This window comes from Centruroides vittatus, unplaced genomic scaffold (assembly GCF_030686945.1).
Source record: "Centruroides vittatus isolate TY-2023 unplaced genomic scaffold, ASM3068694v2 contig_349, whole genome shotgun sequence".
Lineage (NCBI taxonomy): Eukaryota > Metazoa > Arthropoda > Arachnida > Scorpiones > Buthidae > Centruroides > Centruroides vittatus.
In genome coordinates, this window is record NW_027122172.1 from 4,004,824 (window position 1) to 4,027,550 (window position 22,727).

At 35.1% G+C, this 22,727-nt stretch overlaps 2 protein-coding genes across 6 annotated transcripts in view; one reads left to right on the forward strand and one right to left on the reverse strand.

Annotated features, from left to right (window-relative positions):
- Nucleotides 1-11,102, reverse strand: part of Dus4 (Dihydrouridine synthase 4) — a 23,622-nt gene extending 12,520 nt beyond the window's left edge. For 2 of the 5 annotated variants that reach the window (XM_067269351.1, XM_067269348.1), the window contains exons 1-2: nucleotides 11,002-11,102; nucleotides 690-800 (exon numbers count right to left, since the gene is read on the reverse strand). In XM_067269351.1, coding sequence (XP_067125452.1) covers nucleotides 690-793 — 104 coding nt within the window. In that variant the 5' untranslated portion in view covers nucleotides 794-800; nucleotides 11,002-11,102. Of the gene's footprint in view, nucleotides 1-687; nucleotides 801-8,890 lie in introns of those variants that run through there. The other 3 variants (XM_067269349.1, XM_067269350.1, XM_067269347.1) reach the window with 3 other exon arrangements.
- Grip (Glutamate receptor interacting protein) overlaps nucleotides 1-22,727 on the forward strand; it is a 330,265-nt gene that overhangs the window by 101,323 nt on the left and 206,215 nt on the right. The window lies entirely within an intron of this gene.

A 22,727-nucleotide genomic window follows, 5' to 3' on the forward strand; every position in this document is an offset into this window, starting at 1 on the left:
ACCTACAAGTAACATGGCAGAGTAGAAAGGATTGGAGCTGCTAGAAATATTTAAATTAACTAAAAAGGCTTTCTTTATCAGCTATGAGGATGTGAACTCCCTCTCTACAGTCTAGAAAATGTATTTTGACACTCCATAATCATTCATTTGGAAAAACTCGCAGTTAATTTTATTCATGTTCTATCTTTATTATTTTTTCTTTGTTTTTTTATATATATTCTATTATTCATTTAATTTAACCTTTGATTTGTTGTTAATCTAGTTATGCATCTCTGTGAATGTAATTCAAATATTTAAACAATCTTATTTGAATCATTCTTCTAATTTGGACTACTCTATTTTAGTTGTTGTTCTATTTTATTTTCCGCCAGAGTTTCCTGCAAAAGGCCTTTCAAAAGCTGAAAATATTGTTATATTTTCGTATGCCGAAAAAGATTACAGTGTATTTGTTTAACTACTGTTTTGGTTTGTTTTTTCTTAGTATTTCTAGTTAAATTATTCATTGAATAATAAGATGGGTGAAAAGTCACTGAAGATTTTTTTATAACTTTATTTTTATTTTCTTATTTTTATAGATAAAATAAAAAAATAAATACTTTCGACAATTTTTAGCGTATCTTGCAAATATAATTTTAATAAATTTTCTTTGAACATTTTACGTAACAAAACTTGTTAATTTAATAACTCACTTTGAATATCTAACCATTGGAGCAGCTGCAAATACCAATTCCTTTTGAGAAAATAGATCCATTGGCTTTATATATTCTTTTATTACATAGTCAGTCAGAACCATTCTAGTGCTGCAATATAAAATATAAAAATTTAATAAGATTGTCGTGTAATTTTCTCCGTGGTATATATCACTGCAATTTGACATAATTTATTGGAAATTGATACAATTTTAATAGAATATTATAAATTAAAATTAATAAAATCATCATAAAATAGTTATAATGAGGAATCCCTTTTGCATCTTTAAAATTAATGCATAATTTATGTAATTATTTAATTTTATATTGTACACAGACACAGGAAACAAACTACTGATAACAAATGACAAATAAAATATCCAAAAATGATAAGATTATTCTTTTTTTCTAAATTTAGAATGTTTTTCATAGATGCAATTTTGCCGATATTAGTTTAAAATGAGTTGAAGGTTTCAATCTCTCTATTAGATCAACATCAAGACTACCATAGAACAATTTGAACTAAAACTGTTCTGTGGTGGTCCTGATGTTGATCTATTAAAGAGATTGAAAACATTTGACAGTTAAACTAATTTTGCCGTTTTTGGCGTATTTATTAATTGATGAATAAGTGATCAGTTTTACAGTTTTATTCACAAACATCCATCTATTAACATCAGTAGATTGAAAAATCTGTCATTCCTGTTCATTTTATGCACAAAAATAAATCTATGAATTTCGCATATTCATCATCATTAAACATTGCATTCTAATCAAAGGATAATCTTTTTATGTTCTCCCTAGCAGACCCGGCCACGCGTTGCTGTGGCTTAAAATGTATCTATTATAAATGTATAACGCCTACCCCGTGGGGGAATTTCAAAAAATCCCTTCTTAGTGTACATTCTCTTGACGTACCCTATTAAAACGCAATCAAACATGCATCTAAAATAGTATAATAAAAGTCGAGTTCTTCACAGTAAGCCTTAATCCTGTCCCTCTCCCCCGCAAGGAAATATCGAAAAATCCCTTTTTAGTGTATATTCTGTTGACGTAACCTATTAAAACGCAATTAAAAACGCAAAAAACCGCATCTAAAATAGTATAATAGAAGCCAAGTTCTTCGCGGTAAGCCTTAATCCTGTCCCTCTCCCCCGCAAGGAAATATCGAAAAATCCCTTTTTAGTGTATATTCTGTTGACGTAACCTATTAAAACGCAATTAAAAACGCAAAAAAACCGCATCTAAAATAGTATAATAGAAGCCAAGTTCTTCGCGGTAAGCCTTAATCCTGTCCCTCTCCCCGCAAGGGATTATCGAAAAATCTTTTTTTAGTGTATATTCTGTTGACGTAACCTATTAAAACGCAATTAAAAACGCAAAAAACCGCATCTAAAATAGTATAATAGAAGCCAAGTTCTTCGCGGTAAGCCTTAATCCTGTCCCTCTCCCCCGCAAGGAAATATCGAAAAATCCCTTTTTAGTGTATATTCTGTTGACGTAACCTATTAAAACGCAATTAAAAACGCAAAAAACCGCATCTAAAATAGTATAATAGAAGCCAAGTTCTTCGCGGTAAGCCTTAATCCTGTCCCTCTCCCCCGCAAGGGATTATCGAAAAATCCTTTTTTAGTGTATATTCTGTTGACGTAACCTATTAAAACGCAATTAAAAACGCAAAAAACCGCATCTAAAATAGTATAATAGAAGCCAAGTTCTTCACGGTAAGCCTTAATCCTGTCCCTCTCCCCCGCAAGGAAATATCGAAAAATCCCTTTTTAGTGTATATTCTGTTGACGTAACCTATTAAAACGCAATTAAAAACGCAAAAAACCGCATCTAAAATAGTATAATAGAAGCCAAGTTCTTCGCGGTAAGCCTTAATCCTGTCCCTCTCCCCGCAAGGGATTATCGAAAAATCTTTTTTTAGTGTATATTCTGTTGACGTAACCTATTAAAACGCAATTAAAAACGCAAAAAACCGCATCTAAAATAGTATAATAGAAGCCAAGTTCTTCGCGGTAAGCCTTAATCCTGTCCCTCTCCCTCGCAAGGGATTATCGAAAAATCTTTTTTTAGTGTATATTCTGTTGACGTAACCTATTAAAACGCAATTAAAAACGCAAAAAACCGCATCTAATATAGTATAATAGAAGCCAAGTTCTTCGTGGTAAGCCTTAATCCTGTCCCTCTCCCTCGCAAGGGATTATCGAAAAATCTTTTTTTAGTGTATATTCTGTTGACGTAACCTATTAAAACGCAATTAAAAACGCAAAAAACCGCATCTAAAATAGTATAATAGAAGCCAAGTTCTTCACGGTAAGCCTTAATCTGTCCCTCTCCCCCCAGTGGGGGAAATTTCGACATGTGTATTATATAAAAACACGTGCATATTCGAATGCAACGTGGTGTCAAAATTTCAAAGGAATCGGTAGGAACAAACAAACGTTATATTTTATTTATATAGATAGATAGAAAATGATCTGCTTTAGTCCATTCTCACAGAAAAGCAAACTTAAGTCGTCGGAAGTTAGCGCCATCTGTTGGACATGAAAGGCTTAATCCATATATAAATATATTTTTGAAAGGGGGAAATGGTGGTCTTCACATATGCCACAAACCTTCGCGGGAGTGTATTAAACTACTTCCCGAAGTTTCATGGCAATCGGATAAATGGTGTGGTAATGCATGAAGGACAGACAGACACACACACACACACACACACACAGACAGACATACATTCGTTTTTATATATATAGATTACATGCAGTCCTTGGACATAATGCATTCCTAAAAGTATATGCAAAAGTTTAACAGTAGAATTACTGGAGTATGTTAATAAAGTTCTGTTCCCGGAGACCCAAAAAGAAAAATTACAAAATTTCTTATAATAAGAATGCTATGGTTTTCTATAGTTAATATGTTACAATCAGCGCCATAATTAGCCTTTTACGTGCCAGGTGCGAGCATCTGTAACTACGCCCCAAAACTTGGTCCAGGTGATTTCTGCGCCCCCCAGGGTCTACGCCCTGTGTCTGGGCACTGCCCTAGTTACGGCACTGGTTACAATGCATAAATTATTATTTAAAACATTAAAACAAGACAGAAAACAGACAATAATAGTTTTTGTTCTTACTAAAGCCAAAACTGTAAGTGTCATTGTGCAATAGTTCAATTTTTGTTTGTTGATTAAAAATATATAAAAATCCAAAATTGGGATACATAAAGCATTCTACTGTTTGACCGTAATTAAAGTACGAGAGCCCTAGATGTACTATGCATGGGCAAAAAGACAAGTCCTTTATAAAAATACATAGTTACTTCAAAAAATGAATTAGTTTATATCAGTAAACAAATTTACAAATGAAATTAGAACTTACTTAATAATATTAACAATTGACTTCTTTGAATCTATACTTATTAATTAATTTGGATAAATTTCTTGCAAATATTATTAAGTACACTGTGAATGCACTTGCTTTGACTTTGAAATTGTTTATTACCCGAACTTATAGGTGTTGGATCCATGATCAAATTAATTCAACACAAATATAAACGACTAGCAGATGAGCCCAACGTTGCTCAGGCAAAAAGTAATGATAGCAAAGATTAAGATTATTAGATTATAGCCGATCTTGCTCATTTTCACTGACATTGTGAGTGCAAGAATTAGGTCCCCACCCTCTTCTGAGACTAATTAGAGAATTTTTAGATGGGTCTAAAAATATGGTTAATTTCCTACAAAGCAACTGCATCTAAAATAGTACAGTAGAAGCAGAGCTCTTCAGGGTAATCCCTCTCCTCCATGGGGGGATTTCCAAAAATCCCTTCTTAGTGTGCATTCTGATGATATACCCTAACTGTGTACCAAATTTCAGCTTCCAACTCCTAACCGTTTAGGCTCTGTGCTTATTATTATTATTATCAACCCATCTCAATTATATAGTGTACATAGATTATAAATAAAGAAAAATGATAAACTATAGCTCGACGACACATGCCGATTTACACTTGTTCCACTTTCTCACCCAACATGGAACTAGACCGTTCATGGAAATCTGCTAACTGGATGTGTGTTTGGACAGTAAGGATATTATTGTGTAAAAAAGGCATCACTGTCCAGGAATCAAGGACTGTGTATCATTATTTTCTTTTTCAACTTAATTACAGTTGAATGCTTTTTATTCATATCTCAATCTCTCCAGGAAAAAAAAAAAAAAATTCTTTTTACAGATGAGTCTGCTTAAAGACAGCATCCTAAGGGTTGCTGCATCATACTCCCTTATCCAGAGTAAAAAGATCACCCAGGAGGCTGTTTATGGTACTCAATTCTCTTCACTTTTTCATGTCTTAGGAGCTCTGTAACTTATAACGCACTTGAAAATTTTAAAATTCATTATCACACAATTTTACTGTATTTTCATATTGATTTCCATTCTTATATCATCAGTTTTATTGTTTTTTTTCCAAATAATCAGTAAATACAGTAAGTATATTTATCAGTCACATTTAGTCTAAAAATTTGTTTTCACTTTTTCCCAGAAATATAGGAGGAGGCCTAACTGAAAAAATGTGAACATCTTTGCTCCAAAACATTTCTGAATTCTCTGTAATGGGACTTGTTAAAGCCCAATATAATCTGGCAGATCATTTGGCCTTAATGGGACTTACAATGTAAAAACAAAAAAGCACAGTATCATTTTAAAGTAAGGTTGTGTGACCTCCAAAATCTGTTTGCTAATCACTACTTGCCTTGTCCCCTCAAGATGAAGGTGTACTGTACATGTGATTTGCACTATTTGTTCATATATATTTATGATACTTTTTTAATATGTAATTGTTCCTCGCATATCTAATAAAACTTATTCATTACGAATCTAAAAGGCTGTCCATCTATAAGAAAACTGACCAATGAAAGGTTTCACTAAATCTCAACAAATACTAATGTACAGAGCCCTGCTGCCATATGCTCTGGGCAGTGATGTACCATACAATTACATATAATTATTCACATGGACAACTGCTCTAAAATATCTCACTCAATTAAGTGACTGCTGTACTATCCAGTGATCTGTTAATAAGAATCCAATAATGTAAAAATAGGAAAAAACTTGGAAACATGGGAGTGTGTCCTCTTAAACAAACTGCTCCCTTATCTGGAGCTCTGTAGCAGTGCCGCTAACTGTTTGAGCTCCCGTGTGCAATACCGATTATGCCACCCCTGTTTAACTACGACTACCTATGCTGAGCTTGCCAGCAATACCAATTTGCCGCCCCTGGACGTGGCACTTGCACGCTCGCTTACGGCGGGCCTGGGTGAGGGTGCTCTGTTAAGTGGACAAAACTGTATATGCCTTTCATGTATTTTCTGAGATTCCCAAATACAGACATATCTTAATGTTTTCAAGTGCTCTTGCACCCATCACCAGGATTTAGCATATCTTGACAATAACAGATGATTGAAAATGTTATGTATAATAATCTTTTGTTCCTGAAAACTGTATATTCGTGATTTAGATGGATTAACAACTATACATATATGATTATGTTAAAAATCTCTTAGCTGCAGGGTAAATCATATCATTAATGGTTATAAATTCTACCATCAATTGGAATTTCCTTTCTCTGTCATCATGTAAAATAAGAAAAGCGTTACTTTAATTAAAATTCTTTTTGTGAAAGTATCTGCATTTATGTATATTTACAGCATTATATTATAGTTTTATGGTAAATCTAAAAGAACTGAATATTTTGATCAATCATTTAATATTATACTCTAAATATAGGCTAACATTCTTCTACAGAATTGAGACAAATAGTGCTTTTAACACAATACGGATATGTGAATTGTGGTTTCTAAGAATAATTAAATTCCACAGACAGACACTGAAGAAAAATTGAAAAAACCCTAAAGATGGTCAAAGACAATTTTATTAAGATTTATAAAGCAGAAAATTTTGAGATTCCTAGATCACATCTTCATATACAACATGATGCAAAGGACCGTATTAAAATTGGTTGACGGTAAAAGCGGAGGATAGCAAAAGAATAAGTGCGAGTAAAGAGATTATGAATTACATAGATTTTATAAGAGAAGCTCAAAAACATCTTAATAGAGATTTGTCGTTGTCAACTCCTTAGGATAGAGATAAGCCACAAAAAAAGTAAATTTAAATGTTTTCTAAAATTAAGTAACTAAAATTTTAATTGATGTATATGTAGCTTATATAAATATCAGGTCAGTCCATAAGTCCATGCCCATTTTTATGACCTTGAGAAAAATCTTGTTTTGCTGTTAAAAATGTCAGTCTAATGTGATAATTTTTACACTGAAGTGTTAAATTGGATCTCATTCATATGATACTGTAATTCAGAATTGTGAACATTTCAGTTGTTTATTTTTGTTAAAATGGAAGTAACCAACCAATACAAAAGACATGTTTTATACTTTTTATTTTTAAGTGGTGAGAATGCTACAAATGCAGCCAAAAAAATAAATACTGTACATAATCAAATTGTAATTACTGCAAGAACCGTGCAGAAGTGGTTTAAAAGATTTAGAAACAATTATTTTAGTGTGGAGGATAAGGCTCGTACTGGAAGACCCATCAACTTTGATGACGATGCTCTCTCTGCACTAGTCGAAGCAGAACCATCTTTAACAGTTGATGAAATTGCGGAACGTTTAAATTCATCCCACGGAACTGTTCATAAACACCTATAACAAATTGGAAAAGTTTCAAAGCTAGGAAAATGGATACCACACAAACTGTCAATAGCTAACCGAAACAACGTGTAAAAATTTGCACGTCTCTTTTATCCCGTATTGCTTTAGAACCTTTTATTGGTAGGCCGGTTACTGGAGACGAAAAATGGATCCTCTATAATAATGTGACGAGAAAAAGACAATGGATGGATCGCGACAAGCAGCCAACACTGACTGCAAAAGGTGGGTTGCATCCAAAAAAAATTCTTTTGTCTGTTTGGTGGGATATGTCAGGTGTAATTCACTTTGAGCTGTTAGAACCTAATCAAACAATTACAGCTCAAATGTATTGTGAGCAATTAGAGCGTTTAAATGAAAAATTGAAAAAAAAATTGACCGTCGTTAGTGAACAGAAAGCAGGTTCTCTTGCAGCATAACAGTGCCAGACCACACGCTGCAAAAATAACTGTACAGAAACTTGAAAGCTACAACTGGGAAATTTTACCTCATCCACCATATTTCCCAGATATTGCTCCCAGTGATTATCATCTTTTTTTGCAGTTTGCACAATTTTTTAAAAGGGAAAACTTTTGAGGATGAGAACAATGTAAAAAAGGCTATTTCTGAATATTTTGATTCAAAACCGAAATCATTTTACGAAGACGGGATTAAAAAGCTACCATCAAGATGGCAAGAAATTGTACAAAATAATGGTGAATACATTATAGATTGAAATAAAATTTAATTAAAACTTTTTGCTGCTTTTTTTGTAGATAAAAATACGCATGAACTTACGGACTGACCTGATATAATAGTCTTTTTATGAATAAATTTGAAGTTTGTTGCATAATTTGTATAATTTTACAACGATCCTATATTGCCAGCACAAGCTCCTTGCTTAACGGCATAGTCGTCGGAACGAAACTCGGTCGTAAAGTGAGGAGTACCTGTACTTGCAAATAAAGGGACAATATATATGACAGCTTGCTTAACAACATATATATATCCTATAAACATATATTGATATATTTACTGATCATTACAAAGTTTGCTATTTAAGTTAACAAATACACAAGTTTCTCACACTATAATTTCACAAATATCAATATATTACATAATGCATTAATATTTATTTTTCATAAATTACTTTAACAAAAAACATTAGATATGTTTAAAAACAATATTTTCAGTGTAAAATATTTAAGATAATTAGATATACAGTAGACCCCCCATTTTTATGACCAAACCGGTTCCTGAAAAACCACTGTTAAGCAAACTGTCATCAATTAAAATAATTTTCCGTAAATTTAGTTATAGACTGAAATTATGTTCCCAGAAATATAGTTTTAGCTATGTAATACAAAACAAAAATGGCCAATAAAAAAATATAATTAACCAATGAAATGGTAACAAACCACATTGTTTTTTTATTATGTAAAAGTGAAAATATTACAGAATTTACTGTTTAGAGGTTAAAAATTAAATTCTAATTTACTTTATTCAGAAGTAAAGAATTTTTTTTCTTTTCTCTATATATTTCCATATAACATGATAAAGAATCTCTGATCATATCCAAAACTAACGAGCTTCGTTCAAAATTTGGATCATCAGTTTGCAAGATTTTTAGTCCAGAGTCAATTTTTTCAAAAGCCTCTGCAAGTCTTTGCAACGTAAAGGTAGGGGCAGAATTAGGTTCTTCAAGTACTTCTTCTTCTTCTTCTTCTCCGTCATTGTTGTCTTCGTCTGTTTCAACAGTTCCTTGTTCGGCAATTTCAATAAGTTCCTCGACAGTAGGTTCCTTTTCGTGCGAGTTCAGCAATTCATTTACATCTTTAGCAGAGACTTCTAGATTCAAACGGTTTGCTATCTCAACCACAGTTGTCGTTTCCTTTTCCAACAACAATTCAAAATCTTCAAAGTCTTCAACAAAATGTGGGCAGAGTTTCTTCCAGACTCCCTTCAGGTTCAATTCAGTAATTTCGTTCCAGGCATCAACAATTATTTTTATAGCATCTAAAATGTTAAATTTTCGCCAAAACTCTCGAACTGTTAGGTTTTCTTCTGTATCAACTGCCTTTAAAATTTCTTCAAATGTCCTACGTAAATAATATGCCTTAAAGGCAGTTACAACACCTTGGTACATTGGTTGAAGAACTGAAGTGGTATTTAGAGGAAAGAACATTATCTTTATGTTTGGGTGAGCATGTTGAAGGATTAAAGGATGACATGGTGCATTATCCAAAAGTAGCAAAATTTTAAAAGGGAGATCGTTATTAGTACAATACTCTTTGACCTCGGGAACAAAATGCCGATAAAACCATTCTTTAAAAATCGATCCCGTCATCCAAGCTCTAGCATTCCATTTCCAAATCACCGGTAGCGTTCTCTTATACACTCCCTTAAGTGCTCTCGGAGTCTCGGCACGATAGATCAACAAGGGTTTCAATTTACAATCGCCTGCCGCATTTGCACCCAACAGTAACGTCACCCAATCTTTTGCCGCCTTAAAGCCAGGCATCGATTTTTCTTCTTTGGCAACAGAAGTTTGCAAAGGCATCCGTTTCCAAAAAAGTCCCGTTTCGTCTACATTAAAAACCTGTCGCAAACAATATCCTTCTTCTACAATGACTTTAGCCAACTTTTCCGGAAAATCTTTTACGGCTTCGTCGTCGGCACCCGCGGCTTTACCCCTCGCCTTTGTCTTGTGCCAACCGGCCCTCTTTCTAAAACGGTCAAACCAGCCTTTGCTCGCACTAAAAGTCTCGCCTTCCGACGTCTCGCCACGCCGGCTCTTCAACGTATCGAAGATGGACAGCGCCTTTGCCGAAATCGCAGCCTGACTCAACGGCGTACGAACGGTCCGAGTCCTCCGATTGATCCAGGCGATTAACACTTTTTCCACTTCGGGAATTAAGCCTTCCCTCTTCCTAATCGTGGTCGCCTGCATAGGACTAGCACTCTTCACTTCGTCCAAAACTTTGCGTCTGTTCTTTAAGATGGTGCTTATCGTAGAATGAGACAATCGAAACTTATAGGCAAGATCCATCACTTTCGTTCCCGCTTCGTGAAGGCTTAAAATTTCGAGTTTCTCTTCTAAGGTTATCGCCTTCCTCTTCTTCAAAGATTTCTTGTTCTCTAGTTTGACTTTTCTCTTTCCCGACATTTTCGAGGGCACAAATACGTACCCTACGGTAAACTGCCAATAAATATCGAAGCGCAAGGCAAATTGCAGTAATTCAATTCAACTGTAAATCATCGATTAATCTCCTTGTCTATTTGTGATCATGGCATAGTAACTCAGGCCAACGACTACAAAACTGGATACTGATTTGAATCTAAATTTCGAACTTGAATTTGGATAAGAAATAAACCATGTCGATTCCATTAGTAAAAAACCAATCATACCAATTACAACGTTTTATTCAGTTATGCGCAATGGCCTTGATCAGATGGTAATGTAACGTCGATGGAAACGCCTCGTTCCTGTGGCTCTGTATTTACAATAACAGAACATTTATTTCAATCATAAAAACCGGAGGTAATATAACGAGCGGTCGTAAAACAGGGGTCTACTGTATATATCTATAAAAATTACTTATTACTAACTTGCGACGAATCGTACAGCATTCTAAAGATTAAAAAAAATCACTCATGAAATTTAAACGATAAAAGAGCAGCAAAACACGAATTCACCAGCTGCTGTCGCCATGTTATATCGGAAGTGACTGAGCGCCCTCTTTCGATTTCACGGAAAGTAATATAATCGTGTCAAATTTGACCTCCGGGTTTTTTGTAAATCTCGACGTTTTCAGACCACTCAACTCAAAAGTAAAAAATAAATAAAATTAAGATAAAAGGAAAAATTCTCAGAATATTCGTGTGCTGATGTCTTATTTCTTATTTCATTTATTAATTTAACTCTGCGTGGAGACCACCTCCTCCGTCATCGCGGATCACAGATTAAATAACTTTTTATATTTTTAATTATTATCGAATGACAAAAAGTTTAATTTTGAGGGTAGAAATGAGTTTTACAAAAAAAAATAATAATAATCTTATATATAAAATTCTCGTGTCACAATGTTAGTTACCGTACTCCTCCGAAACGGCTTTACCGATTTTTACCAAATTTGATATGCATATTCAGTAGGTCTGAGAATCGGCTACTATCTATTTTTCATACCCCTACACCATCTCCCCCCTTTCAAAAATATATTTATATATAAATTAAGGCTTTTATGTCCAACAGATGGCGCTACCTTCCGACGAACTAAGTTTGCTTTTCTGTCAGGCATTATGCTTTTCTGTGAGAATGGACTGAAGCAGATCATTTTCTATCTATCTATATAAATAATATATAACGTTCGTTTGTTCTTTTCTATGTTGTTTATATTAGTTTTAGTTTACGTTGTTTAGCATCGCGCGTGAGTTCTTTTGTATTTTATTTAAATTTGAAATTGGTTATTCGGAACAGTATTCGAATGTTGTTAGCCTGACGATGGCCATGGAATGGGCCGAAAACGTTTGTTTATGATTAAAGTTAAAGGTTCTCAGCATCAAGGTGTTGTTGTCTTACAGTGTAATAGAGTCTGAGTGAGGTTAGGAGAATAACTATTAATTATTCCTATTTTATTAAAATTATTACTTAATATAAATATTAATATAAATAAAATATAACGTTCGTTTGTTCCTACCGATTCCTTTGAAATTTTGACACAACGTTGCATTCGAATACGCACGTGTTTTTATATAATATACATGTCGAAATTCCCCCCAGTGGGGGGAGATGGACGGGATTAAGGCTTACCGTGAAGAACTCGGCTTCTATTATACTATTTTACATGCGTTTTTTTGCGTTTTTAATTGCGTTTTAATAGGTTACGTCAACAGAATATACACTAAAAAGGGATTTTTCGATATTCCCCAGCGGGAAAAGTGACGGGATTAAGGCTTACTGTGAAGAACTCGGCTTTTATTATACTATTTTAGATGCGTTTTTGATTGCGTTTTAATAGGGTACGTCAAGAGAATGTACACTAAGAAGGAATTTTTTGAAATTTCCCCCACGGGGAAGTGTTACACATTTATAATAGATACATTTTGAGCCACAACAACGCGTGGCCGGGTCAGCTAGTAATTAATAATAATAATAACTGTAAATGCTAATAACGAGTAAAATCGTCATTAGGTTCGACCCTACTGGAGATACACACGACCCCATTATCTCCCAACCTTCTCGAACTTTAACCACCAAAATTTAATTGAATCAATTCCCATAATACACGAACTCTTCCTGCAAAATTCCTAAAATTTTCGACAATAAGCACAAGAGTTATTAGGCTTCAAACAAGATGAACAAAATCTTGCGACACACACTAACGTCCATACATGCAGACCCCCCCGAACTTCTTCGCATTTCTCGTAATTTCAAGGTCCCCGAGTCTAAAAATGTAAAAATCTCGAAGGGTCATTCTTTGACCGATCGCCATACTTTCTCGCTGCTATATGTAACAGCCGAGAAAGTAAAAATACTTTGCCCCTCTCTCGAATGATATATATTTTATTAAAATGTAAGACTGGCACGAGAAAATTCTCCCTTGTTCGTTCCAGGTGCAAAACAACGTGTTTTAAACTTTTAAGATGACAAAAACATAGATTTCTCTGTAAAATAATTAACTCTTTGTGGTTACCATTAACACAATGACAAGAAATATGTTTAGAAAAAGTGAATGTTTATCTTTAACTTAAGAATTTATGTAAATTTAAAACAGATTGAGAAAAAAGTTGCAATGGAGAATGTTGTTGCTAGAACGAATTTACAAATTGTCTGCAATAATTTAATTCATTAATTATGCATTAATATAATTGTGAAGAATTTCATTTATAAATTGCGAAAATATCAATATATCGATTGACGAAACAATAAACAATCGACAATACAAATAATAAGAATGAAACATAACAATCGGGCGTCTTATTTAATTGTTTGACTTCATTTAATGCGGAGAGACGAAATACGCGTCTCTACGGACTAAATGGGGGCGGAAGCAAAAATCCTCCGAGCCTTACCTCCTCGTGGTGCCCCCGGGGTATTCCTTTCTGCTGCACTCTCCCTCCTGGGATCTGACCAGGAATTTTTTCAGGATTCTTTTTGGTTTTTTTTGTTTTTTTCTACAGGATTATTTTTGTTTTTTTGTGTGTTTTTTGGATTATTTTTGTTTTTGTTTTTTTTTGGATTATTTTTGTATTTTTGGATTTTTTGTTTTGTTTTTCTTTTTTTCTCGCGGTCAGTGAGGGGAAGTGGGCAGATTGGAATACGCAAACAAGGCAGGGGGTAAATTTTTCCTCCCCGTCGTGTCTCCACCTTGTCGTGGTGGGGAGGCTTGGTGATCCGTGCTGCAGTATCTCGATGGGATTTCTCGTCGGAGTGTTGCGGCCAGATCAAACTAAGAGAGACACGCCAATGCAGATTAAAATCTCAATATTAACTTTAATAAACTGTTTTAAAAAGTTATTAAATTGCAACTATATATAATAGTTGCTATAATGATAATTTCTGCTTTTGTTTTTTTAAAACCAGAAAAGGAAAAAGTGTATGATACTTTACTCGAATAATATAACGTAATTATTTTAATAATAAATGTACGAGGAAATTGTAAAATAATAACAAATAAAATTTTAATTGAAATTATATTTGTAAACAGAAATTGTTATTACCGATATAAGTGAGTACATATTTTACTTAAATCGATACAGTATTTTGATATAAATTTGATTATCAGATTAATAAATTTACAGATAACGATTCTATTTTGAAAATTTCATATCAAGAGATGTATATTTTTGTGTAATGATCAGCAAATTCTTAAAAATCGATATAATAATAATATCAAATGTAAATCATTTATAATTTGATACGCACGATTAATGTAAATACGATATTAAATGGAGTGATGTCAAATTATTTTATTTAATTGCTTTAGTGTACATTGCAAAGATTGGTTTTACCGGAGTTTATCAGTATATTTTTCTGTTTAATACTTAAAATCAGATTTCGCTTTGAAAAGATTTGTTGAAAATGTTAATAAAATCAGAAATAATTTAAATTTTCTGTTGTAAACTCTGTTAATTACATATTCAATATTTGTTTCAGTGGTTTGCTATTGCACATGTACTTTAATTATGTAAAATAAATATTTAATAAAAATTTTACCAAATTTTATACAAATGCTAATACAGTCAAACCTGTTTTTATGCGGTGGATAAAGACCGCATAAAAAAACGCATAAAAAATCGCACGAAACTTCACGAGTGGCTATAAAAAATAGTTTTCGCAACACAATTAAAAAAATATTTTTTTATGCGGTCAATAGGGACCGCATAAAAAAGTCTCACAGAAAAGAACTCAAAACCGTACGAAATAAAATTTATTGACAACAGATGTCAGCACTTGACTGCATCGTCTCATCGATCGTCTGTTTTACATATTTTTGTCCAGGTGGTGTTTTGTTGACTTAAAAAATAAATTATTTCATTTTTCGCATATTTATGCAATAATATTACTATAATAAGTTTATTTAGCTATAATAAGTCAACGTGAGACATGACAAATCGCACGAGACTAGTCGCCGACTATACCGCACAAATAAAAAATCGCATAAAAAATCGCACAAATAAAAAATCGCACAAAAAAAGACCGCATAAAAACAGGTTTGACTGTATTTTTTATAGAAGTAAATTAAACATTTAGTATATATATATCCAATGCCGTAGTAATATGTTAAGAAAAAAAAAATAATAAGGAGCCTAACTCTTCATTTTAACACGAATACATAACTGATAAACTTAGTACCCAAAATAATCAGTTTCTATTACAATGTAATGAAAGTTAATCGTATTGCTAATAACATTACAAATCGGTATAAACGAGCAATTATTTGCAGTGACATCGTCACAATGGACGACTGCAATTTTCAATCGGTCTTAAGGAAGGCATAGAGAGTGACGAGTCCTCTTGGAATTCGACGTCACTTTCTATTTTCCTCGCGAGGTCTGCCTCTTCCTCTTCGCTCGAGACTGCGTCGTCATCGTCTTTCGGAAGTCGGAACGGGGAAGAATCGGAGGAGAGCGTCGCCGGTTCTGTTTCTGTGGGTGGCTGCGGTTCCCTTGGCCTAGGCCGTAATCCTCTTCGATTTTCCGCAACTCGTCCTTTGCACCCGCATTCGACACTTTTTACCGGACGTGGCCGTCTCTTACCCGGATGTTCTCGCGGACTTGTCTCCCGAACGTGACACTCGATCGACGACAACGGATTTGACCACCCGGACTTGACACGTTTCTTCACAGGACGCGACATTCGGCCCACCTTTCTTCCCAAACAGCTGATACGAGGATTGAGCTTCCGGTTAGGTTAGGCTAGGCTGGGTCAGGTCCTTCGCTCTCCTCACGACACTGTTCGGGTAGAAAGACTATCTGATAAAGGTAATAACGTTCACCTTAGATAATAAATGAATCGACTTCTCCTTTTCTCGCTGTCTTTGTGTTTTGCAGGAACATTTGGGAGGGAGAAGTATCTCCCTCCCCAACTTTACCACCAAGAGGACCAAGTGGCCATTTATCGTACAGGTGAATATTTTCCGAAATCTCCGATGGTAAGAATTCTTTCGTTTCATTTTTAACACATCTTATTCTCGTATCGTAATTTACTGTTTTTTCTGTTTTTAGACATGCCGAAGATGTTCTTCGATCACACACACACACACACACGCACGAACATAACATCACTGTACACGAAGTGCGTGATGTTATGTCCGTGAATTCGAATTCACGCACTTACACGTTAAGCGCCTCGTTCTCTAATTCCCACAATGAAACAACCCGAACACTCGCTTCCCACAAATCCAACCCCTGGGTCCTCGACCCGGGAAGTGAAAACGCCAATTTTAAAGATTAAAACACTTTAAATTGGCGGCCGAAGGGGCTTGGTCAATAATCGCATTCGCATCAATAATCTCTTTGTGATGAATTTTTCTGTTATTAAATCTCTGTAAATTTATTATGGTAGCACGTGGCGGCCGATAGTCCACTAAAGAATATAATTTTTTATACTGTAAATACAATAATCAACTGGCTCCTGCCGGTCGTTATCTTACTCCTTTCGGGGGAGAACTTTTTGAATGATGTATAGTTAATCGGGACATGCCACCCCTAAACTTTCTATATTTGGTCTCGAGTTTCATGTATCAAGTTCTCGAGATTAAGGAATTTATAGGTCTACAATTTTTTTCAAATTGCAGCCCAGTTTAAATAAACAAAGAGATGCATTGTTAATTTAAATAAAATTTTATATACACATATTCATTGATCGGCATTGATAGGGACGGTCAAGTATGTGTAGCACGCGGGCGGCTAACAGTCCAAAACATGTCCTGGCGGCGTCGACAAGAAAAGCCTCCCGCATATTGTAGTATTTTCCATTATCAGAAACAGCTACAGTGAGAAACTAAATTCATTTCACATTAAATAAATGTTCTAAAAACTGAAATAATTTCCTCGGGCTGCGAAGTATTAATTAATCATACCATTTATCTTGGTTCCAAGCAGCGGCGTAGCGTGGGTGTCAGCCGCCCGGGGCGGAGGAAAATTTCGCCGCCCCCTTATTTAGGTATTTTTACAAGATATTATTATTTATTGTGAAATTTTGCCGCCCCCTATAAGTGCCGCCCGGGTCGGGCCGCCCCTGCCGCCCCCCACTACGCTACGCCACTTATATTACTTCATTGAATTTAAAAAAGGATTGAAAACAAATTAGGTTAGCCAGATCATGTATGTCTTCTAAGTATTTCTTTGCTTCTTGATTTTGTTGTACCATGAATTCGATTAGTTCGTTGTAGCAAGAGGTTAAATTTATGGAGGGGTATAGGTTTTCAAAGTCCATAATAGTTCCTATTTCATCGTTCATTACATTTAAGTCTTGTATTTCTTGTACTACTCTGGTTGGATCATGGGTCACATAACCGTATCTTCCATTTTTTCACTGATGTATCTCTTTAACCGTTTCTCCAGAATGTATGTTGGTTCACAATATATAGTAATATAACAGTTTTAAACATTATAAAAGAGCTTCGTGTCTTAAAAATTGTTGAAACTAATAGTAAAAACGTTATTTGTACACGGCAAGCAGAAGTACACGGTTTACGTTTTATCTCCAAGAAAAAATCGTTGCAGCCCAGGTTCACAACATCACGTGACTCAGTGAACGTCGCGCAATGACTCACGGGAAATTTGTTGAAAAATGGCGGATACATTTAATATCGAGGGTTACAAGCGAAGGTAAGTAAACAAATTAAACTATTTAAAGTATTTATAGAATGTTTAATAACACTAAGTTATTTTAAAGGTATTTATACAGTTTAAGGGAATATGAGTTTTTTTAATTATTATTTTTTAAAAAGAAGGTATAACTTATTCTGGTTAATGTTACCTAGAGTACCTAGATGTCCGAGTAGCGAGTCATTGCCGCCATGTTCTGTTGACTGTCATCACGTGGTCTATGGATTTACATTAAGAAATGACGATGTTTTTTAGTTAAATAAAGCATTTTATTCGTTTAACGTAAGAAATCAGTCATTTCTTAATGTAACCCATTCTAATAATTTGGTAGGTAATAATTGTCGGAACGTAGTGACGACTAATACTTGACTTCGTGCATTTCTTGTCAGCAAAATAACGCTGGAATAAGTTGTCCGATCTTGATGAAATTTTCTACGACGACTCACCATCACTCAAGGACGAACTGATTAAAATTTCAACTCTCAAAAATGATCCATACTGAAGAAAAACCCCTATCTCCAGTTCTACAAAAACGGATCATTTTTGAAAGTTGAAATTTTAATCAGTTCGTCCTTGAGTGATGGTGAGTCGTCGTAGAAAATTTCATCAAGATCGGACAACTTATTCCAGAGTTATTTTGTTGACAAGAAATGCACGAAGTCAAGTGTTAGTCGCTTCCTGCACGCACGTATAGAAGCGTCATCTAGTGTCGGAAAATATGACAAGCATTAAAACGGTAATTTTGAAAGGTAAATTTTATCGCTAACTTTTAGTACGAAATTTCGATCTCTAAATGAAGAAGCTGCACAGAGATTCCAGATTGAGATGAAGTCGCTCAAATTCATCCTCATCGATGAAATGTCAATGATTGGTGCAAGAATGCTTTACATCAGTGTTTCTCAAACTTTTTGGACCGCGACCCCCCTTCTGCACTTAAAAATTTCAAAGGACCCCCGAAGAATGAGTGTGTCGAAAAACATCCCGGATGGACGGGGTTAGGCTCGTATTTAAATATTTATATTCTTTTTATTATTTATATGTGCAATTTATTTAAGTAAAATTATTTTATATAGTTTTTATTTCTATTATTTCTAAACATGAATCCATAGTAAATTTATAAAATATTTGAAAAAAATTGATCTAGAATCAATTTTTCAGCGACCCCCCAAATATTTTTCACGACCCCCACTTTGAGAATCACTGCTTTACATGATCGAGAGAAGATTGAGAGAGATAAACCCGAGAAAGATGAGCCGTTTGGTGGATTCTTTATCTATTTGTTTGGTGATTTTCGTCAGCTTCCTCCTGTTAAAGATACTCCTCTCTACTCGAGTGTGTAGTGCTTGATCACTAAATGTATTGCTTTTTTTTTTTTTGTATTAGTGTCAATTATTTGATTGATTGTGTATTGTAGTTGGTGAAACGGAAATAAATTCCGTTCCGTTTATGTTGTCGCGTACCAACCCTTGAGGAGTGAAGCTTGTAAGCGGTCATTGGTGAATTGACGGGTCACGTAGTACAGAAGTCCCCGGATGGCGGGAGCTTATAAAAAGTGCGTGTGGAGATATTTGTTTTTTACATTTTTTTCTTGGACATTGGCCTGGAAGAACCTCATCAGGGGCGATCGAGTGCGAAGGTTGTTTGCCAACGGATTGGAAGGCAAGAATCAAAGCGGTGAGACTGAGAAGAATAATCCAGATCCATCGGCGTGAGGAACCGGTATGTGCCTTTCGTAACAAGAGTATTACGTAGCGGAGGAATTGTTCATTTAATCACCATATTTATTTCGTTGATAAGAACTTTTTCCCAACACGTGTGGACGCCCCATTCTGAGTCGACTGAAATTATCGTGTGACCCGAACGTGTGTAATTATCGTCTGTAAAAATTTTTTCTTTTGTATCTTATTAGGTTAAGTCTGCGTTTTTCCTTCTCTTATTTTATTTAAATTAATAAATTTTGTTATTGTGTAAAGTTATATTGTTAAGTCCTCGTCATTCTTACCGATCTTTATGTCTAGATCGTTTCGTCCATCTCAGACACTACAAGTGTTTTTTACAATGTAATGTCCCAACAAGTTAGGGACCCTGTTGGGACATTACATTACATTTGTATTTGATTCTTTTGAGAAGTTCATTAAACTTAGTAATTCTCATAGACAAAATAGCACGGATAGTTCCTTCACAGATGTCTTACACCTAGCTTCGAGTGATTTCTGTGATACAGATCTGAACATTCTGACAAGAAATCGAGCCTGTTTATCCAGAGATGAACTTGATCAGTTCCAAAGGCTATATCTAACAAACGAGCAAGTTAAACAAAGCAACGAAGACTACTTGCAGTCAACTGGACGCCCTCTTGCTTATATAACATCTGAAAACACTCCAGATATTGCCCTGCCTTCGTCCAAAGATGGCTCAGCTCTTGGTCTCTCCAAGTATTTGAATGTCTCAATTAATGCCAGAATCATGCCGAGAGTCAATTTATGGGTGCAAGGAGGTCTCGTCAATGGTTCACTAGGAAGTATATGCTACATTATATATGCTCCTAATGCTCACCCTCCAGCTCTTCCTCTGTTTATTTTAGTGGAATTCGCTAGTTATCAGGAACCTTTCATCTATGGTAATCTGTTTCCAATAATCCCCATAATACGATCTTCGAACGATGGCAGTATATTGCGATCTCGTAGACAGTTTCCCCTTACCTTAGCATACTCAATGACTATACATAAATCATAGGGATTAACTCTTCCAAAAATCAAAATAGATATAGGTAAAAAAGAGATAGCTATGTTACATTGAGTCGAGTAAAGAAAATAACTGACTCAGTATTTTTAAAGAATTACAATAAAGATCGCTACGAGTCAATCTGTAAGTCTAAGGCCCATAGTGATAGGCAGAATTTCGCGAGACGTTGGCATAACAATTAATTGATGGCTTATTCTGACCTTATGTTTGTACCTTTTTTTTTTTTTTTAACTCTTTCCGCCCTGTGGGCACTAAGAGGGCCTCTTTTAGAATGCCCATTATGGGTTCGGCCAGGCCCACAATGGGGCGACCGGGTGGTGAGGGACGGGGCCCGACATATCTGAACAGACCACCCCCCGAAAAATTCCTGGGGATTTTCGACCCGTTCGGATTCGATCCCGGGTCCCCCAGAGCGGTAGGCTGCCACCTTCACCGCTCGGCCATCCGGCCGTCATGTTTGTACCTTTAAATGATCCAATAGAAATCAAATATATTGTTGAGAACGAATGATTCTCTTCTTTTTTCCCTGATAATCTAGAAAATAAAGGTGCGAGCAGCTTCGTTCCGACTACACGCTGATGCAGCGTTACTTAACTAGTTAGAATAGGTTAGGTTAGGTTAGAACGTGCGTCTCCACTGTTTCTTCTGTTTTCTTGAATGAGAGCCGAGCCGCCAGTTTGGTACTATGGTAACATTAACCCTTATTCTTCTCGCATCAGTTATATTTATTTACATCAAGACAATAGACATCTTATGTTGCATCTGACTAATAATTATCATCATAATACATATTGTGATAGAATTATTGTCGTTAACGAGCGGTTTTATCTTTGTTGTTTTATATATTTATTTATTATTATTATTATTAAATTATCAGGAACACGTCAGATGCGAGACGAGAGAGTAGTCACGTGGCCGGATGGCATCGAGAAATGTCACGTGACACACTTCGTACTGTACAGTACGTGTCCGTCGTCGCGTGCCGCCCCGCGACGAAAACAACTTAAGCAATGGCGTCTCGAACGGGGCACGATCGGTAAGTAGTCCTAAGATTTTTTGTTTATAACACTTTACATACGGATCGCCCGGAAAAATGTTATGCGTTTTCTGAATGTCTATTAAATATACCTTTTTTAAAAATATATTAATTAAAAAAAAACTCATATTCCCTTAAACTGTATAATTACCATTTTGGTATTTTAATTAGCGTCGAGTCTCTTACCGTACGGTCAGACGATAGGACTACCACATACTTTTGTCGAGGTAAGTAGTAGCTTATGTAAATCCGAAAGCGGTTAAAGTGTACCTAAGTAACCCCTATGGCGGCACTTCCGGTCGCCATCTTGTTTAACACTGTCACTGCGTAGTTACGAAACGCCGAAATACAAAATTCGCCAATTTGAGTTCTATGAGTAATTATGTTTACTATATAAAACTAATTATTTACCAAAAAAATTTTAATGCTCACTAATTCGGGGTTTTTAGTCCTTTTTTCCTTCTTTTCTCTCCACGACTTGATGTGGCAACTGTCTTTGATATATTCTTTTGGTTGTTGTTTTGACATTCTTACTTTCTTCTGCATTAACTTTTTTCCTTTCCGTTTTTTTCGTCTTCTTTTTAAAAGATTCGGCTGCTGCAGGCACTAATTCCAGTTTCTTCCATTTTGCGATTTTTCCTGAACCTGGATAAATCCAACTCAAATGTTGTATGAACATTTTAAAACGTTCCCCTGGTGATTTTAGGTGCCATTTCACAAACTTTTTGTACATGAAGGAGTATAAATACGAATCTGACATTTCCTCGGTATAATGTATTCGTAGATTTTTTCTATTTTTTAACAATTCCTATAATCTTTCTACTTTCTGGGTAAGTGCACCCTTTGCTGGATTGACGAAATTTTCTGAATGATTAACAGTCCTGTGTTCTATTTCAGTACCTTCTAGGTCATTTATGTTATTGTATCCTCTCCACTCGTCAGTCGTTACAATACTTCCAGATTTGACAAAGTTAGAAATTACCCAGTTGAGTGTAAATTCCCTTCTATCATTGACCTTACAGACGAAGCAAGAATTATTCTCTCTACATATACCGCCGACTATCCATCTCGTCCCCTTCAGTTTGCGTTCCTTTTCGTATTTTCTCTTTGCAATAACAGTTTTATCAATTTCTACAGTTTTATTTGGACCACCAATTTTGAATGATGACAAGTTATGAACAGCAATCATCATTACAAACCTTAAGTAATTAGCCCAATC